Below are 27,707 nucleotides of genomic sequence, written 5' to 3'. Positions count from 1 at the left end.
ATGTGTAGAAATTAGGTAAAGGAGGTGTTTAGGGATATGGGCTTTGGATTAACCGGTGTTAATGGACTGAGTGTTTGCGTTCTTCCAAGATTCATATGTCAAAGGCCTAAACCCAGTGCTATGGTATTTGGAGGTGAGGGTTTGGGGAAGTAATTAGGTCTAGATCAAGTCATGAGGGTGGGACCTGCCTGATGGGACCAGTGTCCTTATAAGAAGAGGAAGAGAGAGATCTCTCTCCACGAACATGCACGAAGGGAAGGCCATGTGAGCACATAGCAAGAAGGCAGACATAAGCAAGCCAGGGAGAGAGCTCTCACCAGGAACAAATCTGCTGGCAGCTTGGCCTTGACTTCCCAGCTTCCAGAACTCTGAAAAATAAATGTCTGCTGTTTAAGCCATCCAGCTTATGGTATTTTATTACAGCGGCCTTAGCTAAGACAGTTGGTTTGTATATGAATTGAGTGTTTGCAGGCAAGTTGGTGACTACCTTAGGAACAAGCTAGCCCTGGGAGGAGGAGTCTCTCCTTAGGTCTGCAGGGCCGCAATATGTCAAAGCATCACAAAGCACAGAAAATTTAAAACATGATTAATACAGACAGAAGTCACCAGAGGCAGAAGCAGCAGAGAGAATTTGAGAGAGAAGACAGAATCTGAAATTACTTCTTTCTCTTCAGAAACAAATTTCTTGAAAGAATAACCTACATTTGTTGCTTATTTCTCATTTACTCCTCACCAACTGCAATTTGACTTTTTCCCCCTACCTCTAAAGAGTTCCTCTTACGCAGGTAACTGACTTCCCTAATGTCAAATCTAACTAACACTTTCACGTATGTCGCTTTCTGTGTGAATCCTTTCCTTTTCCCCGGGCCTCCACAGGTGAACTGGTGTCTGTTGCATTGGTTTTCTTTTTGTACCTTGTGGACATCCTGATCAAGCACCTTAAATATTTCATTGCACATATTATATATATATATACATACATAAAATCCCTCTACTAAAATGTAAGCTGCCAAACTCTGAATTTCTATCTTTAATGTTTAGAATTTCTCCTAAATATTTAGAACCTAATACAGACTAGGTTCCCAATAAATACTTTACAAATGAATTTAATGACTAAAAGTACTCCTCTGAAGTAGAACTTATCATTTTGGACAGTTCCTTGCCTTTTTAAGCTAGTTCCTCTCTCAGTTCCCATGGCCTCTTTTCTCTTCCTAGTTTTTCGTCAACCTCTTACACCTTCTTGCCTATCTTCTTTCCCCACATTCTTTCAAGGTTGGTGTTTCTAAGTGTCCCAAGGACTTTATAAAACCTCCCTGGATGATTTCATATACTTTCATGTTTTCAATTACCACCTTCATGCTGATGACTCCAACATCTATATGTCTTGGCTACAGTTCCAGGCTTACATAGACAGTTGTCTACTAGTTGCCTCCATTATAGCCCCAAACTGCCTCAGACTCAGCCTGTCCAAAGCTGACCTCATTACCCTCTTCTCTGTGACGTGCCACAACCTCCTGGTCAAGTCCCATCTTGAAGTCTGTTCGTAACTGTCTCTCAATTCCATATTCTACTCTGCGTCTGTCTGTCTCACTCACAGAGGACCTGTTCTCTCCTTCCTCCAGGTCATTCTATTTCAAGACTTAAAAAGAGAATTAAGTCAATGTTTTTAGTCCTTCAATAATTCTCTATACGCTTCAGGATAATTCTCCTTCCCTGAACATAACATGCCTCTTCCTTTGTCCTCCACCTGGAAGACCCTTCCCACTGTATCAGCCAGCCAGTCTCTTGTCCAAGTAATTTTAATGTGTGCCTTCTATGTGCAAAACACTGGGCTCATGTATCTTCCTTAAAAAAGCTTCCCTGATCTGCCTTCCCATTTCACAAAATGGCCATTTGCATAGAATTTATCAAACTCTATTATGATTACTTATCTACATGTCTCTTTCTTTCCCCTCAGCTTTATTGAGATATAGTTGAGAAATAAAACTGTAAGATTTAAAGTGAACAACATGATGATTTGATACACATATACATTGTGAAAGGATTTTCCCCCATCAAGTTAATGAACACATCTGTCATTTCACACATTTATTTTTCCCCTCATGGGGGTGTAGGTAAGAACATGTAAATTCTACTGTTTCAGCAAATTTCAATTTGTGTCTCTCATCATCTCTTTCCTGTGGGGCCTATCCTAATGCTCAGCCCATACCAGTCATTTAACAAATTGCCGTTGATGGAATGGATGGTTGAATCTCTCACGGGTCCTCACAAAGGGCCAAGCCTCCATCTCAGCTCACTTCCCAGCACTCCACCCCATGCATCCTTATGTTTCACGGGATGAAATTACTCAAACCCTCCCAAGCTCAGCCTCCACTTTGACTCCTTATTTCTAACCATACAATCCATCTCCAGTGATGGTTCTTCCACACTCCCTGGTCCAAAGACCTGCAGAGTTCCTAGTCATCCTTCCAGGCCCACCACCAGTGTCGCATCCTGTGTGACTGTTTTTGATTCCCTCAGAATGTGTTAGATACTCTTCTGAATATTCCCATAGCAGTGTATACAGTCTAAAACTTACTCTCGCACATATGCTACTTTTTAAAAATATCATTATATCTGTTTTCTTCACCAAAACAGGAAAAGATTGAGGATGTGAAATGTCTACCAATCTTAGTATTCTCAGCCAATTGGCACTGTAAACTGGATGGCTGACTGGCTAAACACATGTTCAAATATGGGCTTTAGAAAAATTAAATTGGCAAAAGAGTAATTAGGAGTATAATACAAAGGCACCGAACACCTGAACTAGGATGCTGGTAGTGATGACAGAAATACTAAGAATCTCAAGGTGGCAAGGTTAAAAGGAATTGACAACCCAGCAAAAGTTAAGAAGGAGAGAGAAAAAGCAAAATTAATTCCAAGTCAGCTTTATTGGGTTATGCACCGCTTTGAATATCTGAAGAAAGCTAAGGACAGCATTCCTGAAAAAAAATGCGCATATGCTCATTCACAAAGCCTTTTTTGCATAGTGAATCAAGAGATTCCTTTCTTAAATATCCCCACTTAAGTTCATACACCACTATTTTAAAGTTGTGAGACTGGATGGTTTGGAGGGTGTGATACCATTAAGGAACCTACGAACAGCTTGAAAAATAGCTAGTTTAGAGACGTGGAGGGAAGTTGGGTTCTGAGAATACAGAATCCCTTCGAGTGTGTGTGGTTCTGATTGCTTTACAGAGACCCTTGAGGAGCACGTCCTGTGCAATTTCTAAGGATGTTGAAGCCTGAGGCACTGATATATAACAAGTGGCTTAGTAGTTAGCCCAGCTGAGTGCCTAGCAAATGAAACTCAACTTTTTTACATACTAGCCCTAACAAAGTGAAAAAGATCAGCTTGTGGGATGGGTACTTGTAGAGAAAACTCATGACTTTGAAGGCAAAATTTAAATTACGAGCCAAACAATCATTTCCTCATGTGAGAATCAGCAGATATATCATTGATCTTGAATATCGAGATTTACTACATTGAGTTTGAAATGCTAACAGGCCACAAAGGCAAAGATGCTCATTAGATGGTTGAAATGGTTACTCACAGAGAAACAAACTGATACAGATTTGAGATTCATTCCTTCTAGAGTGAATTTCAAACAGTATCTAAGTATGAGATTACCAAGCATGACAGGCAGATTTCTAAAATAGTCCCATGTATTCACGTATTAATGTATTAACACTTCTGTGTACTCCTCTTTCCTTGAGTGTGGGTGGAACCTGTGACCTGTTTCTAACCAACAGAAAATGGCAGAGGTGCTAGGATATCACTCCTGTAATTCCATCACCTTATATGGCAAAGATGAAGATATTTTGTGGATGTAATTAAGGTCCCAAATCAGTTAACGATGGGTCAATTAAAAGGGAGATTATCTTGGATGGATCTGATCTAATCAGACAAGCTCTTTAAAAGAGGGACTGAGGCCCTCCCTGAGTTCAAAGAGGTTCTTCAGCTGCCCTTGAAGGAGCAAGCCTGCATTCTGCCAACAACCCTGTGAGCTTGGAAGAGGACTGCATGCTTAGAGAATGTCACAGTTCCGGTCAACACTTTGGCTGCAGCCTTGTGAGACCCTGAGCAAAGAACCCAGCTGAGCCGTGCCCAGACTCCTGACCCCATCAAAACTGTGAGATGATAAATGTAGGTTGTTTTAAACTGCTACCTATATGGCAATTTGTGATGCAGCAGCAGAATACTAATAGACCCGTGGAAAAAGAATATGAAGAGAACCAAAGAGGGTCAAAAAATTCTGAAAAGTATATCTCCATTGGAGAGACTGAAAAAAGAAATAGGGACAATAATGGGCATTCAAAATGGGTAACAGTCAGATGGTGCCTCAGTTATTTTGGGCTGCTTAACAAGAATTCTATAGATTGGGTGGCTTAAATAATAGTATTTATTTCTCACAGTTCTGGAGGCTGTAAGTTTGAGGTCAGAGGGACAGCATGGTCAGGTTCTCTCGAGAGCCCCCTTGGTTTCCTCACAATGTGAAAAGAGAGCTTAGGTCTCTTCAAACCCTTGTGAGGGCACCAATCCCATGATGGGGGCTCTATTCCCGTGACCTCATCCAAATTTAACTGCTTCTGGAAGGCCCACCTCCAATACCATCACACTGGGGATTAAGGCATCAACATATGAACTGGGGCGGGTGAGGGGTGGGGGCACAAACATTCTGTCCACAGCTGGTGCAGACTTCCTGATACTAATGTAGCAGCTGATACAGGAAGCCCGAATGTAAAGATTTCTGCTATTTTTTAAAATTGCTTAAAATACATAGCCAAGCCAAAAGTTACAAAGAACAACCCCATTTGCCAGAAATGAAGAGAGGCCCAAAGTGAAAGCCCTGAGTAGGAGCTAAGACAGAACAACTCACAGGGAAAAAGGAAACAATTACAGAACTTTGGGACTTACTACTTGTAAGAAGAATAAGCAAATAGCCCCAGACCCATGCTTGATGGAAAGCTTGAACATTCCTGTCAACCACACAAGGTTGACTTGTTAGTGAAAATGGAACAAGGAAAACTCCGCCAAACCAACACAATAAGGCAATTAAAAAGTAAGAAGTACAAAAATTAGAAGTGAAGAGACAAAAGGTTTCATATTTTTAGGTGGTATAATCATTTACATGAAAAGCAAGGTAAGCTATGATAACCAACAGGATAAACTACTATAAAGGACTGTTGTAATAATTTACCAGAACAATATATAAAAACCATCAATGCCCCTTGGTTCTAGCAATCTCCAATTAGAAAACATAATTAAAAGATTTCATTTATAATAGCAACAAAAAATGAAGTTGGAATTAACATAATAAGTAATGCCAGAACTCTATGGAGAAATTGTTAAGTAAAAATTATAAAATAACTATAGCATACATATAGTTTGAAATTTTAAAATACACAAAGAAAGAAATATTATTTTTAAATGCCCTCCCAGCCTTCCTCAGCCACTTAATTCCCTTTCCCAGGGAAATCACTCGTGGTTTCTTATGCATTCTTTCAGAGATATCCTAGGCATACACAGGCAAGTATATTTTTTTCTTACATTTTTTACAAAGTGACAGCATAGTGGAACATTGCTCAGCACCCTACCTTTCTTCACATATTAATTATCTTGAAGATAATTTCATATCAGTGCGTATGAAGCTGCCTCATTCTTTTAAAGTGTAGCATTACACTTTAAAATTGTATTATACTTACATAACCAGTTCCCTGTTAATGAAAATTGGTACAAACAATGCTATTGTGTAAAATCCCTGTACATAAATCATTTCCCATATTTCCAGGTACAAAAATATATTGTTTAAATTGCTAGAAGGGGAATTGTTAAGTCAAAGGTTATGTGCATTTAAAATTCTGATAAGTCAAGTAGCCAATAAATCTCCTGAGAGGTCGTGCTAATTCACATTGCCACCAGCAATGTAGGTTAGTGCCTGATTTCTCCCAATATATTCTCCATTTCAGTGTTTTTTCAAAATTTGATCTTTGTCAATATGGTAGGTAAAAAAATGATCTCATGCAAATGAAAACACACACAGTAGTATGGTTATAATAAAAAAAGACAGATAAAAAGTTTTGGTGAGGAACCATTATATGCTGCTGATGGTAGGAATTTTAAATGATGCAGCAACCTTGGAAAACAGATTGTAGTTTTCCAAAAACTTAAACATAAAGTTACTATATTCAGCCCAGTAATTTCAATCTTAGGAATACACTGAAGGGAAATGAAAGCGTATGTCCACACAAAAATTTGTACATGAATGCTCATAGCAGCATCATTCCACCAAAAGATAGAAACCACCAAAATGTCCATCAGATGATGAATGGATAAACAAAATGTGGTATATCAATACTATAAAATAATATTATTCAATTATAAAAAGGAATAAAGTACTGATACAGCTACAACACAGATGAACCTTGAAAACATGCTAAGTGAAAGAGGTCATTTGCATTTATATGAAATGTCCAGAATGGGCAAATCTACAGACACAGTAGATTAGTGGTTGCATAGAGTCAGGAAGGAAGGAGAGGTTGGAAGCGACAGCTGAAGTTTATAGTGTTTTGTTGGGAGATGATGAAAACAGTCCAAAATTGATTACAGTGATGGTTGCACAAGTCTGAATCTACTAAAACCAATGAATTATATACTTTAGATGAATGAGTTATATGGTATATTAACTATATCTCAAACTGTTGCAAAAAATATCTCATGTTGTTACCAAAAAATGGTCTCAGTGCACTTTAAATTTGTGTTCCTATTATTAAAAGTGAAGTTGAGCATCTCTCCATATATTTATTGGCATTTCAGGTTTTTCCTTCCGTGAATTGTCTGTTTACATTCAGTACTAATTTTCTATTCCTTTTTTCATTACCAAATTTATCGGAGTTCTTTGTGCATTTTAGGTACAATAAGATGTTTTACAAATTGGCCAAAAATATAAAGTTGGTATGATAGGTAGAAAAATGGCCCCCCAAAGATACTTAAATTTTAATCCCCAGAACCTGTGAATATGTTAACATTACACGGCAAGAGAGAATTAAGGTTGCAAGTGGAATTAAAGTTATTAATCAGTGGACTTGGAGAGCAGGAGATTATCCAGGTGGGTCTAATGTAGTTACAAGGGTCCTTCAATGTAAAAGAGGGAGGCAGGAAAAGGAGTATGAGTGATGTGATGTGAAAAACACTTGACTGGTCATTGCTACCTTGAAGACGAGGGGAGCCATGAACCAAGGAATGTGAGTGAACTCCAGAAGCTGGGAGGGCAAGAAAATGGACTCTTCCTTAGGGTCTCCAGAGAAGAGTACAGCCTTGCCAGCAAATTTATTTTAGCTCAGTAAGACCCACTTTGGACTTCTGACCTTCAGACCTTCAAACATGTGTATTATTTTAAACCACAAGGCTTGTAGTAATTTGTTACAGAAGCAGTAGGAAACTAATACAATTGGATGATACAAAATTCTGAAAAGGATGAGGAGAAATGGATATCCTCAGGTGCTACTCATGTGACTGCCAACTGGTACAGCCAATTTTAAAGAACAATCTTGTACTTGGTGCAGTTGAGCATGTGCATCACTTACAACACAGCACTTCTATTTCTGGGTGTGCACCTTGGAGAAACATCCTCATACATGCACAAGAGACATACACAAGAATGTTCAAGGTATTATTTGTGGTAGCAAGAAGTTGGAACCAACTAAGCCTATCAATATGAGTATGGATGTAGAAATGTGGGTTATGCTTTTGAAGGAATTCTATGCAGTAGACTGAAACAATGAACCAAAGCTGCTTGCAACATGGATTGATCTCAAAAACATGATGTTGAGAGGGAAATAAAAGTAAAAACAGTATTAAATTTATAAATTCATTTAAACTTTTACAGCCACAACAATGTTAGATATTTATCACAAATTCATATGTATGTAAATAAACACATAGAATATGGAAAGACATACACTATATAAATGAGAGTGTCAATGGGATGGGAAGTAGAACAGGACTGGAAATAGACAATAAGAAAGGGGGAAAAAGTAGACAAAACAAAAAGCTACAAGGGGTGTGAACTAGACTCACCAAAATAGAGAGAGATAACTCAAATAAAATCAGAAATACAAGAGGAGACATTACAACTGATATCACAGAAATACAAAAGCTCATAAAAGACTACTATGAACAATTATATGCAAAAATTGGACAACCTAGAAGAAATAGATAAATTCCTAGAAACATACAAGCTACAAAGACTGAATCATGAAGAAATAGAAAACCTGAACAGACTGATTACTATTAAGGAGACTGAATCAGTAATCAAAATCTTCCCAGCAAACAAAAGTCCAGAATCAGATGGTGAATTCTAACAAGTATTTAAAGAAGAACTAATGCCAAGTCTCCTCAAAATCCTTCCAAAAAAACAGAAGAGGAGGGAATATTTTCAAACTCATTTTACAAGGCCAGCACTACCCTGATACCAAAACTAGACGAAGCCACTGTAAGAAAAGAAAATTACAGGCCAATATCCCTAGTGAACATAGACGTAAAAATCCTCAACAGAATATTAGAAAACCAAATTCAACAATATCTTAAAGGATTATATGCCATAATCAAGTGGGATTTATTCCAGATGTACCAAGATAGTTCAATATTGACAAATCAATCTGTGTTATACCATATCAACAAAATGAAGGATAAAAATCATATGATCATGTCAATGATTGCAGAAAAAGCATTTGACAAAATTCAACATCCATTATTAAAGACTCAACAAAGTGGATATAGAGGGAACATATCACAACATAGTAAAAGCCAAATATGACAAGTCCATAGCTAACATAATACACAATGGTGAAAAGCTGGAAGTATTTTCTCTAAGATCAAGAACTAGGAAGCCTACTCTTGCCACTTTTATTCAAAATAGTACTAGAAGTCCTAGCCAGAGCAATTAGGCAAGAAAAGAAAGGAAAATGCATCCAAATTGGAAAGGAAGAAGTAAAACTATCACTATTTGCAGATGACATGATACTATATAGAAAATCCTAAAGACGCCACCAGAAAACTGTTAGAACCAATAAATGAATTAATTCAGTAAAGTTTCAGGATAAAAAATCAATATATGAAAATCAGTTCTAAGAAAACAATTCCATTTACAATTGCATCAAAAATAATAAAATACCTAGGAATAAATGTAACAATGGAAGTGAAAGACCTGTACACTGAAAATTATAAGACACTGATGAAAGAAACTAAAGAAGACACAAATAAATTGAAAAATATTCCATGCTCATAGCTTGGAAGAATTAATATTGTTAAAATATCCATACTACCCAAATAATCTACAGATTCAATGCAATGCCTATCAAAATTCCAATGGCATTTTGAAAAATAGAACACACAATTCTAAAATTTATATGGAACCACAAAGGACCCAGAATAGCCAAAGTAATCGTGAGAAAGAACAAAGCCGGAGATATCACGCATCCTGATATCGTACTATATTACAAAGCGATGGTAATCAAACAGTATTGGCATAAAAACAGACACAGATCAAAGAAATAGAATAGAGAGCCCAGAAATAAACCCACACATATATGGGTTTATGACAAAGGTGTCAAGAATATACAACAGGGAAAGAACAGTCTCTTTGACAAGTGATTCAGGAAAAACTGGACAACCACACGCAAAACAATGAAACTAGACCACCCTCTCACACCTTACACAAAACTTAGCCCAAAATGGATTAAAGGCTTGAACGTAAGACCTAAAACCATAAAACTCCTAGAAGAAAATATAGGCAGTAAGCTCCTTGACATTGATCTTCGCAATGATTTTGGGACTACATCAAGCTAAAAAGCTTCTGAAAATCAATGGAAACCATCAACAAAATGAAAAGGCAACTTACTGAATGGGAGAAAAAACTGCAGATCATATATTTAATAAAGGGTTAATGTCTAAAATATAAAAAGAACTCATACAACTCAATAGCAAAACACACAAACAAACAAAAACTTGATTAAAAAATAGACAGAGGATCTGAATAGGCATTTTTCCAAAGAAGATACACAAATGGCCAACAGGCATATGAAAATGTGCTCAAGATCACTAATCATAAGTGAAATGCAAATCAAAACCCCAATGAGATGTCACCTCACCTATTAGAATGACCATTATCAAAAAGGCAAGAAATTACAAATGTTAGAGAGGATGTGGGGATATACCGATGTATTAATTGGAAAAAAGGAAGGAGGTGAAGTAGGACTTTAAAAGACAATTGTATGCTGTGTGCTCCATGTACAACAATTACACTCAACACAATTCTAAACATTTAGGGCAAGGTCAGCAAATTTTTTTCTGTATAGGACCGGATAGCAAATATTTTAACTTTCAAAATCACATGACATTTACAATCTCTAGGATTCAGTAAAAAAAATTATACTAGATGGGCAAAGAAGCACAATTAATGTGACTCATAAGTAGGAGAAACATCAGACAATAAAAGAAACCCAGAAATAGCGATGAGATGATAGAAACAGCAGACAAGGACTTCACTATAACTACTATAAATGCACTCAAGGATTTAAAGGAAAAACTAGTAAGAATAGAAACAGAAACTATACAAAATAATAAATCGAACTTCCAGAGCTGATATTTTAACATCTTATATAAAACTAATTGGATGGATTTAAGGTTTGACGCTGCAGAAGAAAGAGCAATAAACTTGAAGTAGTCAAGTATGGAATACTTGTAGCTATTGAAAACATGAATTAGATCTATTATGTACGTTGTGGAATAAAGTTTATGCCACGTGGCAAAGAAAAACAAAGTAGATAGATAGACAGACAGACAAATGGATAGCCTGGCTCAATTTTTTAAAAGTAAAAAAAAAAAAACTACTATGCTTTTATACATCTATAAAGGCATGAAGTAAAATGCAGAAAGATTCTCACAAAACTATTATTTTAGAGGAAGAGACTGGAGGGGAGAGGACAAATTATTAATTTATCCTATTATTACTCCATTGTGTTTGACTTAAAGGAAAGGATACTTAACTGAGATTCTTCCCGTCTGTTTTAACAGAGGTCCTATAGACCAAAATCAAAAACTTTATTACATCACCCAGCAGACAGCAGTGCTTCAGACCAATGACTTCTGACTCCTGGTGTCTCACATTTTTCTTTTTCAAAGGCGAGCACTCATTGCTCCTGTTCCACCACTTCACACCTTGTGTGAGGGAGTAGGGTGCAGGTAACATATGTTTGAGGATTGTAGGCAGTAGATCAAAGGAGTCTTATCCCACTAGGTAGCCACTATTCCTCATTTCCCAGAGAGCCTGGCTCTGAGCTGGACACGGTGAGCTGACAGGATTTGAACTTATCTCACTTTGGAAATCAGAGAATATTTTCTATGTATGAGAAGCATAGAGTAAGGAGATTTTTGATGCCTAAAAGACTGATATATAGAAAAGAATGTTAATGCTCACCAAGCATCTATATTTCAGAATGCCCTTTAAGAGACTTTTATTGACCAATTCTGTAACTAACCAACTAAATAAATACGAAACATCTGTGTGGTTTTGTGTAGGAATGTTTGTAAGAAATTTGTCTTTTATGTGAATCACTCTCCTCTTTAGAAGAACCTACAAAACACTTTCTTCTGGGCCACCAAAAATTCTGCTTCTGATGACCAGATTACATCATCATATTATGGAACCTGTGAATCTTGCAAATAATGTCTCTTAGATTTAGCTGTTGAGAATAGCAGAGCCAGACTGTGAATCAAATTTATATTGCATGGGGCCCTGTGGCTGTCAGGGTTTTACATTTGCCTCACATCTCATTTTACTCTTTAACCTTTATTTTCATTTAATAAGGCTCCTCTTGAAAATGCATTGCTCCTATCCAAGAGACGGCATTTTCCATGTGGTTTGTTCATCTATAAACAACATCTGTGCTTGATGAATGTCAGTTGTGGAAAACATACAACTCTGCATTTTATGAATCTTTGGGGATTACCAGTAATTTACGAATCTTGCACCACAATATTATATATAACCCTTTCAATATATGACAGTACATGTATATTTAGGAGTTATATTGGTGTCCTATAAGTGTAACATTTTGGACAGCTGAGTAAAATTGATAATTAAGCAAAAACTTTCAGAAGTGGAACTTTTGCTAAGTGAAGCAGTAAGAATAAATAATCTTAGACTCTAATTTCCTTATTAAAGGAAAAGGTTAAAATGTATGTCAAAACCTTCTTACCAAGCTTAACTGGTGCCAGAATTTGTCTGATGCACTAAATCACTACTTTGGCAACCATCTCTTATTATTTATTCTGACAAATGACACTCAGTTGTTCACAGCACAGTGTGAGTATTTTCAGGACTTTTGGTATCAACAGTGAACCAAAATAGGCATTTAAAGGAATGGAAAAGTACCAGAAATGGAAACTGAACTAGTATTTCCTAGAAAAGTCTTTGTCACTGTCACTGTGGTTATTCACTTAACTGAGCTTTTGATTTGCAAGTGCACTCATCTAACTATGGCCAGGCAGACGGCCATCTCACATCCACACAGTTAAAAATAAGCATCGTAACTCTCACAGGTTGATACTTTGGTTTGTATGCTAGGCTCTTTTCTTGTGTGTGTGGAGCTGACTTTTAGTTGGGGTCAGACAAAAAGCAGCGCAGGGACATTATGTAGTATGTTTGAAGGTGACACATGCCACCTGGGAAACAAAAGTGACTGCAGGGGGCGGAGTGGACAGTTGAGTGGGATAGTCAGGAGGAGGGCCTTGCTGAGAAGGTGACAGTTAAGCAGGAAGGTAAGAGAGCAGGTGCCCCTTATGTCTCCAGACGTCTCCAGGCAGAAGATGAGAGAGGGCAAGGCCCTGAGGCAGGAGCCTGCCTGGTCTGTTTGGTGAACAGTGAGCAGTGTGGCTTCAGTGGTAAGCAGGAGGTGAGGATCTTGGAGGCTCTTGCTTCATCAGGCATTCTCCACTGTCTAGGGCTTGTTCTCAGAAAACAAACAAGATTTTTTTCCCTCTAACTAGATAGTTAACCACTGCCAATCACCATTTATCTATTAGGGAAACTCTCCAGATATTAAAAGAAGGAGGAAGAAAAGGAAGAGAAGAGAAGAAAGACAATAGAAAGACCTCTACAGATGGTTAGATTCCATATGGAAGGGTCACTGACTTGCTAGGAAAAACTATATACAATTTTCCAACTATTCTTGTTTTAACTCTGTTGGAAGTCTGAAGATTCAACACCACTTATAGCCATGATGCACCAAAGAGAATGTGATCTCTCCAGAACAAACCAATTCAACTCAATAAATATTTGAGCCCTGTCCTATGCCACTCACAGTGCCAGGTGCTGGAGATAAGGGAGCAAACAAGACAGATGTGGTCCTTGCATTCATGGAGATTGCAATAACAGGGAGGACGCAGGGAGGATGGGAGAACTGCTGTTATCAATAACTATTAGCACAAGCCTTCCCTCAATATTTAACCCTAAATTGAATGATACACTGATGGACTTGGAAGATGATAGCTTCTCTAATAATACTTATTAGATTGGTCATCTTCTGAAATATCTGCATCTAGGGAAAAAAGAGAATAATGGAGGCTATTACTGTTGCCTGCATCTTATAGTTGTAACCTAATTTGTTTTGCTTCATTAACAGATTCAACTCCTTTGTCCAATACCTCTCATCTGTTTCCCTACAGAAAATGGCTCAGATGCACTGGAACACCATCTTGGGTCTGACTTAGCAACTTTATAAGATGCTACAATTAGAAGTTAATAGACTAGTGGTCTTTAAACATTTTAGATTGCACATGCCTTAAGAAATAAGGGATTTGAGACTACCTCCCCAATACGTGTTCAGTTTTCTTTTTAGTTTACTTATAAATTTATATATATGTAAATGAATATATATTGCAAATATACATTTACAACATATACGTTGTGAAAAGTACACAAAAACAAATTAATTTTAAAATGAGATAAAGAGTAAAATACATTTTTGGAATATTTATTAACAAAATAAAAATGTTTCTTCCCACTAAAAATTATAAAAAAAAATAAGCTAATCCATGAATTATACAAGCTTATTATTAACATTTGGTTACCATCATTTTATTACAACTGAGATTTCACACGGAGCAGAAGCTGTGCATTTTCAACAAATGGGTTCAAAAATTCACTCAATTACTCAACTGAAAAATTGAAGCAAGACAGTAAATTGTTTCCAAGTTTTTTAAAGCTTTTTTTTGCAGGTAAAAAGGTTACATAATTTTTAGCCAAAACCCCCGCCCCCCAAACATTTTGAAATTTTTTGTTTTCAAATGTTCTCTTTATAGCACTTTCTCACTCAGTGTTAAATGTTATCTTTCCTTCAAGGGACAAAGAAGCCTTGTTTTCTTGTTTTTGTTTTCTCCCAGAAAAATCTATTAGATTCCATATTATCAAGAGACATATCACTACAGAAAAGACCAGCAAATTTAGAATATTTGCCCTTTTTGGTAAAAGGAAAAAAATAACTTTTAACTAAAATAACTCTTTTAACTTTGTTGTAAAGAATTTTCACAGCCACTTAACCATCTCACTACACAAGTGTTAAGATTCTAAAATTTAAAGGATTTGTTTTTATCAAATTATTCGCATAGCTAATTGCTGAAGTAGGTAAACTACAATATGTTACAGCCTCAAAAAAGCAATCAATGTACACTGCTGAATTCTAAGATGTACTTTTTTTTCCATATTTAACGTCTTATGTCTACTGCCCAAACAGTATGGCCATATACTCGGCTCTGCGCATGCTCAGCAAACCTGGCTCGGCTTTAGGGAACTGGAAGAACATTCCAGAGGTAACAGTGGGACATTCTTTTAAGAAATGTGGCCTTATTAATAATCGTATTACTGACGATACTGGGCGAAACAAAAAAAGTGATCAGGAGTGTTAGACACTAAATGTGCACGTATCTAAAGACGATTTTAACCAAGTTTATTTTGCCTAAATTTTCCTTTTTCTTTTTGAATTAGCAAGAGTGATAGATGATAAACATGTATGCCTAAATAAATCTAAGAGATATTTTTTAAAATTTAATGAAAAATATTGTAAGTGACAAGGAAGCATCATGTCATAATTTTATGTGACAGGTCTTTTTATTTCTTACTAGTATATAAAACACGGTATGTCTTACAGTTTAATTCCTGGATTCAATGAAATGTTCTAAATAAAAGCACTGCTGTCATCCCCTCTGCACTTTGGACAGTTTCCCCTCTTCCCTCAGAACTCCACTTACATAGAACATGGGACCGTTTACGGTCGGGGTCATGCCATCTATTAAATGTTAATTTTCTCTTATTTTTTAGTTACCAAACATAAATGAAAGTTCTAGTATTTTCTTCCCACACCCAGACTTGCACACAACCCACTGTGGAGACCACGGCACAGGGTGTGGTAAGAGGTGGGCAAGCACAGAGGAGGAACATCTCTGAGGAAAGTTCTCTAATGAGTATCAGCGAAGCGCCACTTCTGCGTGGCTGTGAAAGGCGGGAACACGATTCGGCCGGGCTTTTCATACCTGGGCGCATAATTCACCGCACCGAGCCGGTCAGTGGTCGCTCAGGCTTCGGAGCTCGGCTTTCCTGCCCGCACGGTACCGGAGGGAAACCGAAGGTGCGCAGCGATAATTACCTTGCTCCCGGCGACACAGGCACAGCCGGCCAGTGGCGGAACCAGACCCTGGCCCGGCTGCTTCGACCATCCGCCGCGCAGCCGCTCGCCCTCCGCTACGGCCCGGGCCCCGCCCCCCGCACGTCCGCGCGCGCCTCGGCGCCCGAGCGCCCACCCCGGGGCCACCAGGGGGCCGGGCACGGGCTCCGGGACGCCCGGGGCGCACACGGCCGGCGCGGCACGTGCGCCTCGCAGCACCCGGCCACCGGCTCCGCGCCGGCCCCGCACCCGGCCCGCGGGCTGGCGACGCGCGGTGAGTGACCTGGGATTGGGGGGCGGGGGGGGGTGTCGGGAGGTGCCGGGGACGCCGGGCTTCCGTGCCTCGCTTCTCCCCGGGGTGGAGGGAAGGATGGGATTGGGGGCGACCTCTCTTAGTCAAGTTCCCCCCTCTCTGGGCGTGATGTTCGCTTGAGGGTGCTGGTTGGGGTTGGGGAGGGGGCGCTCAGACTGAGCCTCCAAGGCGCTCGCTGAGACGGGAAGTAGAATGGTGGGCGCATGAGGAAAGGAGGGGATGGCGTCTGGAAAGGGCAGCGGGCATGCCTCAGGGTCCAGCTTTGGTCCAGGCCCACGGGCATGACTCGGGGCTTGAAAGTGGACCTTTGGGTGAGCAAGATATTGGGGAGTCTTCCTTAGTCTTGCGTGGAGGTGAATTGTCCCTCTCTCGGCAGCACTTTCCTGGGGCCTCTGTGGACACACACAGTCCTGCTGGCCAGTTACCAGCAGAATGCTCTGGTACTAGCCGAGCCTTATGGCTAATGTCAGTTTTCTCATCTGTGAAGTGTCTCTATAGAGAGGCCCTTTTCGCCTAATTGAGGGGCACTAAACAGAAGCATTGGAAGGGATTAAGTATCCCCGTGATTAGATCTGGGTCTTACAAATAGCAATCCAAAAGCATACAAAAAGTTTGTTTCCTGGTATGTCTAAGAACAGGGCAAAATTAGTCTCTGTTCTTTTTTAAACTCCTGGTGATTGTTACAGTACCCTCCGTGTATATCCTGTGTGGATAAAAATCTTTATTGATTTGTACCTAGCCCTTGAGTATCATTGTTATCCACTATAATTCTTTCAAAACTAAGTGAAGTGGTTATTAGTATTCCCATTTCACAGATAAGGAAACTTTTGCACTTTCGCAGAGGTAGTTAGTTACAGGTTTCTGGCTTCAGACTCCATGTTCCTTGCCTTTGTGCCTCTTACTCATAACACGATATCCACCTCCACTTGGACAAACCTTTGATTCTCATTCCCATTAACAAGGGCTGGCACAGTGCTCTGTTTCTCTGTCCAGCATGTACCTGAAAGGACCTTAGTGGCTAAGAACTGACACTCTTCTCCATTTTAATGTGAGATCCTCAATTCATTACTATCACTTTCTTGGGCGTGAAAAGCTCTAGAAGAGTTTGCAGTGTTCTTTTATGATGCATCGTATTTCTTGAATGTTATGATGTTTACATAAATTCCCAAATGTTGGCAAGCTCTGAGTCTTCTCTGTATTAGAATGAGTTTTAGTGTGGAAAAAATTCTAAAGCACACATGAGATTTTTATGGGAGAAGAATCCTCGAAGTACAGGAGATGCTGCACATCATTTCTCAGCTGTGGACTTATTTTTTAATTACTGCCCTTGCTTTGTTCTCTGACCAGTTATTTGTCATTTTTGCAGTTGCACTCACAGCACTGCTTTTGACTTCCACATGTAAATTTGTGTAGGCTAACCTGAAAAGAAAGCCAAATCCCAAAGAAGCCTTGTCTAATTTCTTTGGTTCTTGGAATCTTGTGGTGCTCTTTTCTAATAGTAACAATGGTTTTTTAAAGTACAGATGTGTGTTGACCATCTCTTACGTTCAAGACATTGTGCTGGTCACTGTAATAAATATGAAGACATGAGAGTCCCTGTCCTCCAGGAGTTAAAACTATTTGGGAAGACAGTAATTATGAGAACACTTTACTGTCGTCAATGATAGATGGCATAAAGTCATCTGTTATTAAGGAAGCATGGGATCTAGTTTTAATCAAATTAATCTTTCAATGGCAAGCTAGATGAATGGGCCAAGAGAGAGGTCAAAATGCCTAACTTAATTCCAACATGTCGTTGATAAGTGATGTTAACCTTTTTCTTATTATAACGATGGCAGATGATAATATTTATTGAGCTCTTACTATATACCAGACAGTGTGCTAAAAGCTTCTCGTTTAACTGCCATGATAATCCCGTGAGGTAGGTGATATTTTTATTCTCATTTACAGTTGAGAAAATTCAAGCATAGAAGGTAGTTTAAATGTATCAAATTCTGAATTTACTTCTGATTTTTCTGTATTATCATCGTCAGCTTGCAGATTTCCCCACCTGTAGGATAGAGATACCCATAGTTACTTTACTTAAGACCAAATATTAACATCTCAGTCATATGCTCTGCATTGTGACAAATTGCTAAGTAAATGCCTATAAAAGATTATTAAGATTAGAATCTTAACTTATATCTCTTTTGCAGTAATATGCAGAGGAAAATGTTAAGAAAAACATCAGGCAGAGACGCTGAGACATGGGGTTGTTAGTGTAGAGATTTCAGTTGAATTTTTAGTTTATAGAAGAAACCTTGATGAATATTGTGGGTTGGTGATCAATAGTCTTAGTCCCCTCACCTCCCCTGAGGTGCCTCCAGTTATCTTAAGATAGTTGTGAAATTCCTAGAAAACTCTTAAAACAAAGTAATTGTAATGTGCTTTAATATTTTTAATGCCTCATTGCGCTAATGAAAGACTCAGGGGCTGATGTTACAGATCTTGCCAGGATTTCACAATACTCAAGACCCAAGGATAGACCAGCCAACCCCACGCCGCTGTCCACAAATAGACTTCAAGACTGAATTTGCTCAAGGAGAGACATTTCCAATAAATTAAGGAACAAAAGTTAGTGAAAAGATTTAATTTCCTCAATAAATGTGGATTTCCATTTTTTAAACAGGGAGAAGGGGCTTTGAAAGGTGAAATTACTTGCAACGATGACAGGAAGAAGTAGAGAAGTAGACCCAGGGTGGTCCTCTGGCCCCAGATACCATGCTCTTTCCAGTACATCATCCTTTCCAATAAACGATAGCTTATTTTATTTATAGCTCTTGAAGGATGCAGAGAGTAGAAGTAGAGAAGGTTGAGTTGTTGAAACTTAATTGAACATGTGTCATGAAAATTGTAGCCTTATGGAGCTAATTAAAGAAAGGAAAAACAGCAAAAAACACCAGTCGATTTGAAAGTACCTTGTTTCTTCAAGACTCTATCCATGTCTTGTTTCTTCTTTCTTTGTTTCCTTTTCATTGTTCTATTGTGTGAATGCTTGTTCAATTTACAAGACAGTTTATAGTACACATGATTCTGGGGTTGGGGCCTGATAAGATTCCTTAATACATTTTAAATGTAATTTGTTCACACAAAACATTTCAGGAGTCTCTTATATCTGGTGTAATAGATCTGAAATGGAAAGAAAGACAAATAGGACTGATGGAAAGAACATTCCAGAAAAACAGAAAAGAAGGGAGGAAAGCCCAAGGAAACCTTTGTTAAGAAAAATGATAAAGAGGTCGTAAAGAGGGAAAGGAGAAGACACTATGACTGAAATTTAAAAAAAAAAAAAAAGAACCAAAACTTCAAGCAAGAGAAGGAACTTCTCTTTCTTTTCTTCTCTGAGTAAAAGTAGGACTACAAATTCTTCCCAGTAGATGAGAGAAAATTCAAGAGAGCCTCAGCAGCTGCAAAAGACAGGGAAACAGGTGTGCCTCCAATTCAGCTCATGTCATGGGAGTTGGAACTGTTGGTTAGAAAGACGAAAAAGCAGAGGGGAGTGATGTGGTTACTTTCCTTCCCCTTCAAGCCATGTAACATGGCATTATGAAGGGGTTGATATGATGATCGGCGAGCTGGCAGGCCAGGATTTGTCTATGTCATGGCTTATTAAGATTTTTTTCACCAAATGGTAGACTCAGAAGGAAGAGGGAGATAATGGTTCACTCAGGAGGCTGTTCTTCATGACGTAGCTCATGGACAGGCACGGAGAAGAGAAGGATGGCTCCAATGACTTATTTGCAAGTTAGCTACTGGATGGATTTGATTTCCCTTTCCATCCTCATAATGGAATAGATCATTAGAAATGGTTACATACTGTATGTACACCTGGGTTTTTTGGTCTGTTTGATCCTCTTGATGGAGGCAGGTATCAGAAATAATGATTCAAGCTTCTGAAGATTAAAGCATTAGGCATTGTAAGTGCTTTACTAGATGGGTATCATGAATTTTGTACGTAATGTGCATGAACGTCATAAGAGATCGGTGGACTGTAGCATTAGCATTAGGGCAGTATTAATATTAGTGTTATTGTTAGTATTATGCTGCTACTGTTGCTACTGATCAGAAGCAATCTCACATGCTAGAAGTAATGTTGGATTAGAAATTGGGAGCACCTTCTGGTCTGGATTATTCATGTGGCCTTTGGCAAGTCCCCTCTTCTCTCTAGGACTCAGTTTATCTATCTATAAAATGAGAAATGGAGAATAAATGATTTGCAAATTGTTGTCTTTAAACTGGTCTGCCACCAACGAGACTTTTCTGTCAGTAGCCTTGCCAGCAGAAGGGATGGATTTTGTACCCTGCCTCATTGAGTCGAGTGGGTAATTACTGGCATGTATTTGTAAGGCAGATGGCCTTAATGCACGTTCAAAACAATCATTTGGTTGTTCTGCAGTGGCCCAGGCTCAAATGTCAGCTGTTGGGAGGGGAAAGGAACAGCAGGGCATGGTAATTACTAGCTAACCTTTGAGGTTCCTCTCTTCTCTGGCTTATTAAATGCTTTGATAGCCAGGCTTAAGATTGCCTAACATATAATGTTTTACCTAGTCTAACAAAACATACAGTACATTGCGGTCATAAAAGTGATTTATTTAGAAAAGAGATTCAAAAGCTGGACCCAGAAGGGGAATGGGAGCTAGCCTCAGTGGAGTGCCTACTCTGTGCTGGGTATTCTCATGGGCGCATGGCACTAGCATAGCCATCTTCCTGGTAACTTTGTGTAGGTGGGTATTGCTATACTTACTGCGTAAATGAGGAAATGGCACCCTTACGATTAATAGCACACAGTGGAACTGAGATTCACTAGCCTTTTTCTTTTCCACAATACCATGCTGCCCCTTGAACTTACTGTGGTGCTACAGAAGAAAAGTAACATGGAAATAGGAAGTATTCCTGCCTGCATGAAATTATCACCGTGGTAAGGGTTTTTCTTAGCCTAGTCAAATGTGATTTTGAAGGAGCTTTGTATTTTGTGCTTCTTCCTGGAGAAGTGAGGGAAGAGACTCACTGAGGGGGTGACTGTTGTCTTTGTCTTCCTGCCACTTGCTGTGTTTCTGCCTGGTCCCCGCCCCCCTCCCTGAGACATTGTTTTCACTGTCTGGAAACTGTCACCACTTGAGTGATGAGTCAATGACATAGCACACTTTGATTTTCTGATTCAAGACAGGGTTGTAGTTTTAATATCGACCCCCCAGGCAGGCTGTATGAAGGATGTTTACAGTTGACAGGTTTCATTTTATTGGAAGATACCTCATTTACTTGAAGGACTTCAGAGTTCTGAGTTTCTTATAAATGAAGAAGCTGTTTTACCTGGTCATTCGGAGAAAATGAGCATGTTTGTGTTTGGATCAATGTACTATCTAAACTCAGATTTAGCCTCTACTTTCATATGTAGGTGTGTATATATATATATTTCATATATATACACTTTTCATATATATACATTTTTAAAATTCTTGTAATAACCAATTGAATATTTTACTATTTGGAGAATGTTATAGCTCCCTAAGTTGCAATACACCTTGAGAGATACCCTGTAGATACTCTTTGCAGTTAGGAAACAGAAACATATTTAATCCCTATGTATCTGTCCATTCAGTTATCTTCTAATTCAATTCATAATTTCCTTCATGCCAAAATATTCCAAATTTTAAAGAAGCAACTAAGGTAGCTATAATAAACAAAAACCTATTAATGATGTTGAATACAATGTAGCAGGATGAAATTTAATGTAGTTTTACTGTATTGTAGTTACATTAAACTGAACTATAAGTAAAAAATGGAAAAACCACTTAAGTTTCTGCCTACCATGTGCCACAGAGTGTGGCCTCTGCCTGTAAGGAGCTTGCAAGCTAATGGGGGAGACAGGCAGATACCTAATTAAATTAGTTTTACTTACTATGGCAGGTGCTAAGATAGGAGGATGCCAGGATGCTATGAAGACTCTCACAGGAGGCTTCAGTCTGACCTGGAGATTTGGTAAGCCTTCCTAAGATCTGGCCACTTCTTTCCATCTCCACTGTTGTCACCGTGATCCACATCACCATCATTTTCTAACTGGATCTCTGCAATTGCTTCCTGATGGGTCTGCTAGCTTCCGCTCTGGCCTCTCTGTACGGGGCCAAGATGAGTTTTCCTGTTTGTTTGCTTTTGTATGTTTGTGTGTTTAATGTAATTCATATCGTGGGACACCCAAATTAAAACCCAGTAAATAAATAAATAAAACCTCTAAATATACACCAGTGGCTTCCCATAGATTTCAGAGCAAAATCCAGGCTCCTTTCCATGACAGACAAGCCCGTGGTGGACCTGACTTCTGCTGCCTTCTCCAGTTTTGTTTCATACCATTCTCTCCACAGTCACTTTCCCCAGCTACCCTGACCTTACTTCTGTGCCTCACCCACAGCAGGCTCGTTCCTCTGCCGCCAAGCTTTACAAAGCTCACCGTTTTCTCTGTCGTAAAAATTCTTTCTGAGTTTTTGCCTGGCCTGGACCAATCTCAGCTTGAGTTTCACCTCCTAGAAACGCCTTCATTCACCGTTTTCTCTCCTCCCCAGTTTCTTCCTGTAGCCTTTTGTCATTATCTGAATTCATGTGTGTGTTATGTGTTTATTTTCTGTCTTTCTACTCCAAAATGTTGGTTCCATGAGAGCTAAACCCTGTCTATCTTGTCCTCCACTCTCTCTCAAGCCCTAAGCATATAGCAGACTGCTCAATATGTATTTGCTGAATAAATGAATAAAAGGTGTCTGAGCTGAGTTGGGAAGGATGAGTAAGACTTGGCCAGTCTAAGAACAGTGGAAAGGTAAGAGAATAGCATGAACAAAGACACAGAAGCATGGACTGGCCTGGGGTGTGCAGAGGAATAGAAGCGCTCAGTGCTACCAGACAATGGAGTGTCAGTAGTGGTGGACGTGGCTGGTGACAACGACAGGAATTTGCTCACAGAGGCCATCATGTGTCGTGACCTTGAGCTCTATGATTTAGAGGGTGTGAAACTGTCAGACTTCAGCTTAGATCAGTGTTTCTCAAACATTTTTAACCAAGACTCACAGTTTACATTTTATTTGTAAACTGAGATTCATCCCTCAGTTTTAGAGGCCACCACATTCCTTGGCTCAGGCCCTCTTCCTCCAACTTTGAAGTCAGCGGCAGCAATCCTGACATCACAGCTCTGACCAACTCTCTGCCTCCCTCATCCACAAGGACTCTTAGATTTTTAGGGCCTACTTGCATACCCAGGATAATCTTGCCACCTCAAGGTCCCCAGCTTTAATCACATCTCCAAAGTCCCTTTGTCATGCAATATAAAATATTCATAGTTTCTGGGGATGAGGGCATGGACATCTTTGGTGGGTCAGCTCATGTGCCTCCCTCCACCTCCCCTTTCCCTTCTTTCTTTCTCTCAATAAACATTTTTTGAGTACTCTCTCCCAATGCCGAGTGCTGGCATACAGCAGTGAGCAGGACAGTCAGTGTTCCTGCTCACATGGTGGCTGAAATCTAGCACAAGGATAGATGACAAACAAGTAATCAAGTAAATTAACAAGGTAAGTACAGATTCTACCATGAAATCAATCAATAAATAAGGTGATGAATAGAAAGGAGCTGGGCAAGACCACTTTGGCTAGGTGGTCAGGGAGGGGCTCTCTGAGGAAGTGACACATGATCTGAGATCTGAATGATGTAAGTCAGTCAGCCACTAAGAGCCGGGGGAAGAGGATTCTAGCAGAGGAAATGAAAAGTGCAGAGAACCCGGAGCAGCAAAGGGCATGTCTTGTTCAAGGAACAGTCTGAAGGCCAGTGTGAATGAAGCAGAGCTGGGAAGGCAGAAAAGTAGAGCAAATGATGGTGGCGAGATGGGAGACGTGAAGCCGTGCAGCGGCTGAAAGAGTCCTGTGTGGTGAGGACTTCGGATTTTTCTAACAGCAGTGGGACCCTTGGACAGGGTTTAAGCAGTGGTGCTGTGAAGCAGGTAACATAATCTGATGTATGTTTTTAAAAGGTAGTCAGCTATGTGAAAAATGACTTAGACAGGGGCAGGGATGGATTGGAGAGACACATTAAGGAGCTACTGTAGTCACCTAGAGGAAAGATGATGATGGTTCAGACTAGGGTGAAGACGGTAGAAATGGAGAGAAGTTGCCTGATCTGTGACACATTCTGGAGGTAAAATTGACAGGACTTAGTGATGGTTTGGCTATGGGGCATGAGAAAGAGGGTGGAATCAAGGATGATGTTGAGTTTTTGAGCAACTTAAGGGATAAAAATGTTACTCCCTGAGGTAGAAAAGGCTAGGGGAAGAACCAGTTTGGAAAAGGGGAACCAAAAGTTCAAATTGCACATACTAATATTAAACAGTCTGCTAGATGTCCAAGAAGTGATGCAAAGGAAACAGACATGTGAGGCTGGAGCTCAGAGCAATATCTGAGTTGCAGAAAAGCATCTGAGAGTCTTTAGCATAGAGGTGATACCTAGAGCCAGGGGACCAGGTGAGACCCCTTGGGAGAGAGTAGAAATAGAGAAAAAAATAATGTCTTGAGTGCGCTAAGGTCCTCCAAGACTTAAAAGTCAGGAGGAGGAGGAAGAGCAATGAGTAAAAACTATTGAAAAGATGCTAATATTATTTGGGAGCTTCCCTGAGTGATGACTGGGTTAGAGGTGGAGGAGTCAAAAGAGCAAGTGGACATGGTCCTAGAAGCCCACCGGGGCAGAACTGTTGTATCTCCAGCACTTAGCTCCATCCTGGCACATGAATGGCAGCCATCTCTGTCCAGTGAACGAGTGAATTTTTCTGAGGCTCTCCAGTCCGTTCTGGCACATTTCTAGGCGTGGAATTGAGGTGAACGTTTGCATTGACTTGTTCCCAGTGGCCTGACATCACAGGACTTTCCAGCCTACTTCACGAGTTTTTTGCCCACCTTTAATAGAATTTAGAGAATTTGCTAAAGTCTCTCCTTAGGTTTAAATTGTAAACAGATAATTGCATTTTTCCAAATCATTCAAGATTCAAGTACTTAGTAAAATAAATAAGTAGTGAGTAAGCAAGCAAACAAACAAGTGAAATTGAACTTCTGTAGAAGACCCGAACAGCCCCCTCAGAACTCGTGGGATTCTTTTCTTACAGCCAAGGAGATCAATCTTTTACTAAATTCAAGGGCAGGGAAGGGTTGGGGAGTTATCAGCCCTTTTGAATCTCCTGTTACTTCAAAAAGCACATGACTGGGTCAGAAATTCTCACTACTCTTGGAATTTAAGTCTGAGTTTGACTATAATGATGCAGCCCTGTTTGGAAGAAAATAAGTTTTGTGTGAGACTGAGGCTCAGAAGGTTAAGTGACTTGCCCATAGTCTCAAAGTATTTAAACCCAATTCTAAAAGACTTCATTAAAAAAAAAATCTTAACAATATGGAGAAAATTAAAGGGACATTTTATCTTCTAAATGGTGTTAGTTCTGGTATTTTCTGAATGTCTTTAACATGAATGAATTTGTGGGTTTTTTTAACAGGGAAAAATACAGAGGTGCATTCCAGAGTTGACTGTTCATGGCACTTACAGTTAGAGGATGCTCACTGGCACTTATTTTTGTCATCATGTCACTGTTGGTTAAGGCCAAAATAGGTAAGCTATTTCTGGAATCTGATCCGTGGAGGGATTTTTGGTTTAAAGTCCTCAGTTTCAGATGAAATATGTATGTGTGGCACATGTCCTGGTAGTTGGTCTTCTGTAGTCAGTTTCCTCTCATGGGTAAGTGGGTAAGTCTGGTTCTATGTCTGTAACTAATATGTATTTTATTTAATTTATACCAATGATTAAGAGTCCAGTCATATCATTTCCTCTTAAGAAAGTGACTAGGTAACCAAACTAGATATCATGAATGAATGTTTTATGTTATTGTGCATTTTAACAGATGGTGTTCATGAACAGATTCAATTATACTAAAAAAAAAAAAAAAGAAGGTTGGCATTTTCTTTGCTTATTTTTTACCTGCTGGCCCATTAGGATCAAAGAAAATCAAAGAAACAGAAACATAAGAGAGAGAAAGAGACTTTTAGTTTTAGTTCTGAAAATTAAAACTTTTCACTTAAAATAAATATTCAGTATTTCCTTTATTTGATTTGAATAACTTTTTTTAACCAGTTTCTGTTTATGGTAGTTAATCCAAGCAACTTTATAATTACCAAAAAAAAAAAAAAATTGGTGGAGGCTTTATCTCACATCTAAAAATCCAGGGTGTATCTATAGTTCTGAGGTTTTTTTCATTTTTCATTGACAGTTACTGAGTACTACCTTAAACTGCTAATTTGTGATTAGTTGTCATATTTACATATACAAACTTATAGAGAGTAAGAATGATCTCTCTTTTAACTAAGAGTTTAATGTGGGACCTGGCACATAGTAAATAATACGGAAAACTCTTTTTAAAAGAAGAATACATTCATGTAATTTCATATTAGCTGTATTGGGTAATGGTTCATCCAGTCCAGGGTCTTACATCTTGAAGGAATAGCAAAGTATGGCAGGTTAGACCTAATTTCTATCCTTGATGCCAACTGCAAACACACCAGAGCCCCTGAATATTTTCTCCTTGTTATAAAATAAATGTAGAGGTTACACATACATTATATCCCTAATGTATTCCCACATCTGCCCCTTAACATTTGTAATAGCCTTTAAAATGTTTTTAATAGCTTTTATAATCTTTTTGGTATGAGTATTGAAGTAAGTATTATAAATTATAAATGGAAACAAATGTGATTTTTTCTGGGAAGTACTTTTTAGTAGTCTAGTGAATAATTTGCGTGTAAGAGAGATTGGTTTTTCTTGGAACTGTGTTCCTGAATGTTCTTCCAACTCTATTTTTTCACCACTTTCCTATTTATAGTTCTGGTTGTAGTATTACTGTTTTGAGAAGGCTGTGTATTTTAATTCAAATACAGTTAGACTTTTAGAGGGTTGCCTTCTGTCCTCACTGTGCTTCAGCAGTACAGCCAGAGCCGTGTAGCTTATGTCTGTTTCTACGATTTGATGGGGTTAGTTTTACCCAGCTTTAGGGAAGTACACAAACCCTCCATCTTGAAATGGGTTTCCTATGTGCTGATTGGGATTGCGTTTGTGTCTTATTGCAGATGTGTGCAAGAGGGGAGATGTGACTGTGGGACCTTCCCACGTAATTTCACTTGGATCAGCTGTCAATATTTCGTGCTCTTTGAAGCCCCAACAAGGCTGCTTGCGATACCCCAGTTTTAACAAGTTAATCCTCTACAAGTTCGACCGAAGAATCCATTTTCAGCATGGTCACTCCCTCAGTTCTCAAGTCTCAGGTCTTCCCCTGGGTACAACTCTGTTTGTCTGCAAACTGGCTTGTAGCAGTAACGAGGAGATTCGAATATGTGGGGCAGAGATCTCCGTTGGTGGTAAGCATTCCATTCTGAGTTCCTAAAAACTGGTCATCGTCTGGTATTTGTCATGTATTAAGCAGAAATCCAAATATAGGACAGTGTTCTTTCTTCTCCCACCACATGGATGTATTTCATCTTTTTTTTTTAATTGAAGTGTAGTTGTGTGTGTGTGTGTGTTCTTTTTCAGGTTC

At 39.0% G+C, this 27,707-nt stretch overlaps 2 protein-coding genes across 6 annotated transcripts in view; one reads left to right on the top strand and one right to left on the bottom strand.

Moving 5' to 3' along the window:
- C14H1orf141 (chromosome 14 C1orf141 homolog) overlaps nucleotides 1-15,834 on the bottom strand; it is a 149,418-nt gene extending 133,584 nt beyond the window's left edge. Inside the window, exon 1 of the mRNA XM_064493477.1 lies at nucleotides 15,632-15,834. The gene's annotated coding sequence lies outside the window, so the exon portion shown is untranslated. The remainder of the gene's footprint in view (nucleotides 1-15,631) is intronic.
- Nucleotides 15,835-15,964: 130 nt separating this feature from the next.
- The window catches only part of IL12RB2 (interleukin 12 receptor subunit beta 2), a 70,825-nt gene continuing 59,082 nt past the window's right edge, over nucleotides 15,965-27,707 (top strand). The window contains exons 1-4 of one of the 5 annotated variants that reach the window (XM_031465344.2): nucleotides 15,965-16,036; nucleotides 22,022-22,093; nucleotides 25,623-25,735; nucleotides 27,244-27,531. In XM_031465344.2, the coding sequence (XP_031321204.2) occupies nucleotides 25,660-25,735; nucleotides 27,244-27,531 (364 nt within the window). In that variant the 5' untranslated portion in view covers nucleotides 15,965-16,036; nucleotides 22,022-22,093; nucleotides 25,623-25,659. Of the gene's footprint in view, nucleotides 16,037-22,021; nucleotides 22,094-23,813; nucleotides 24,090-25,622; nucleotides 25,736-27,243; nucleotides 27,532-27,707 lie in introns of those variants that run through there. The other 4 variants (XM_064493476.1, XM_064493475.1, XM_064493474.1 and 1 more) reach the window with 4 other exon arrangements.

Source organism: Camelus dromedarius, chromosome 14, assembly GCF_036321535.1.
Source record: "Camelus dromedarius isolate mCamDro1 chromosome 14, mCamDro1.pat, whole genome shotgun sequence".
Taxonomy (NCBI): domain Eukaryota; kingdom Metazoa; phylum Chordata; class Mammalia; order Artiodactyla; family Camelidae; genus Camelus; species Camelus dromedarius.
Note: the sequence above shows the minus strand (reverse complement) of the source record. Positions and strands in the feature narration are given on the sequence as shown.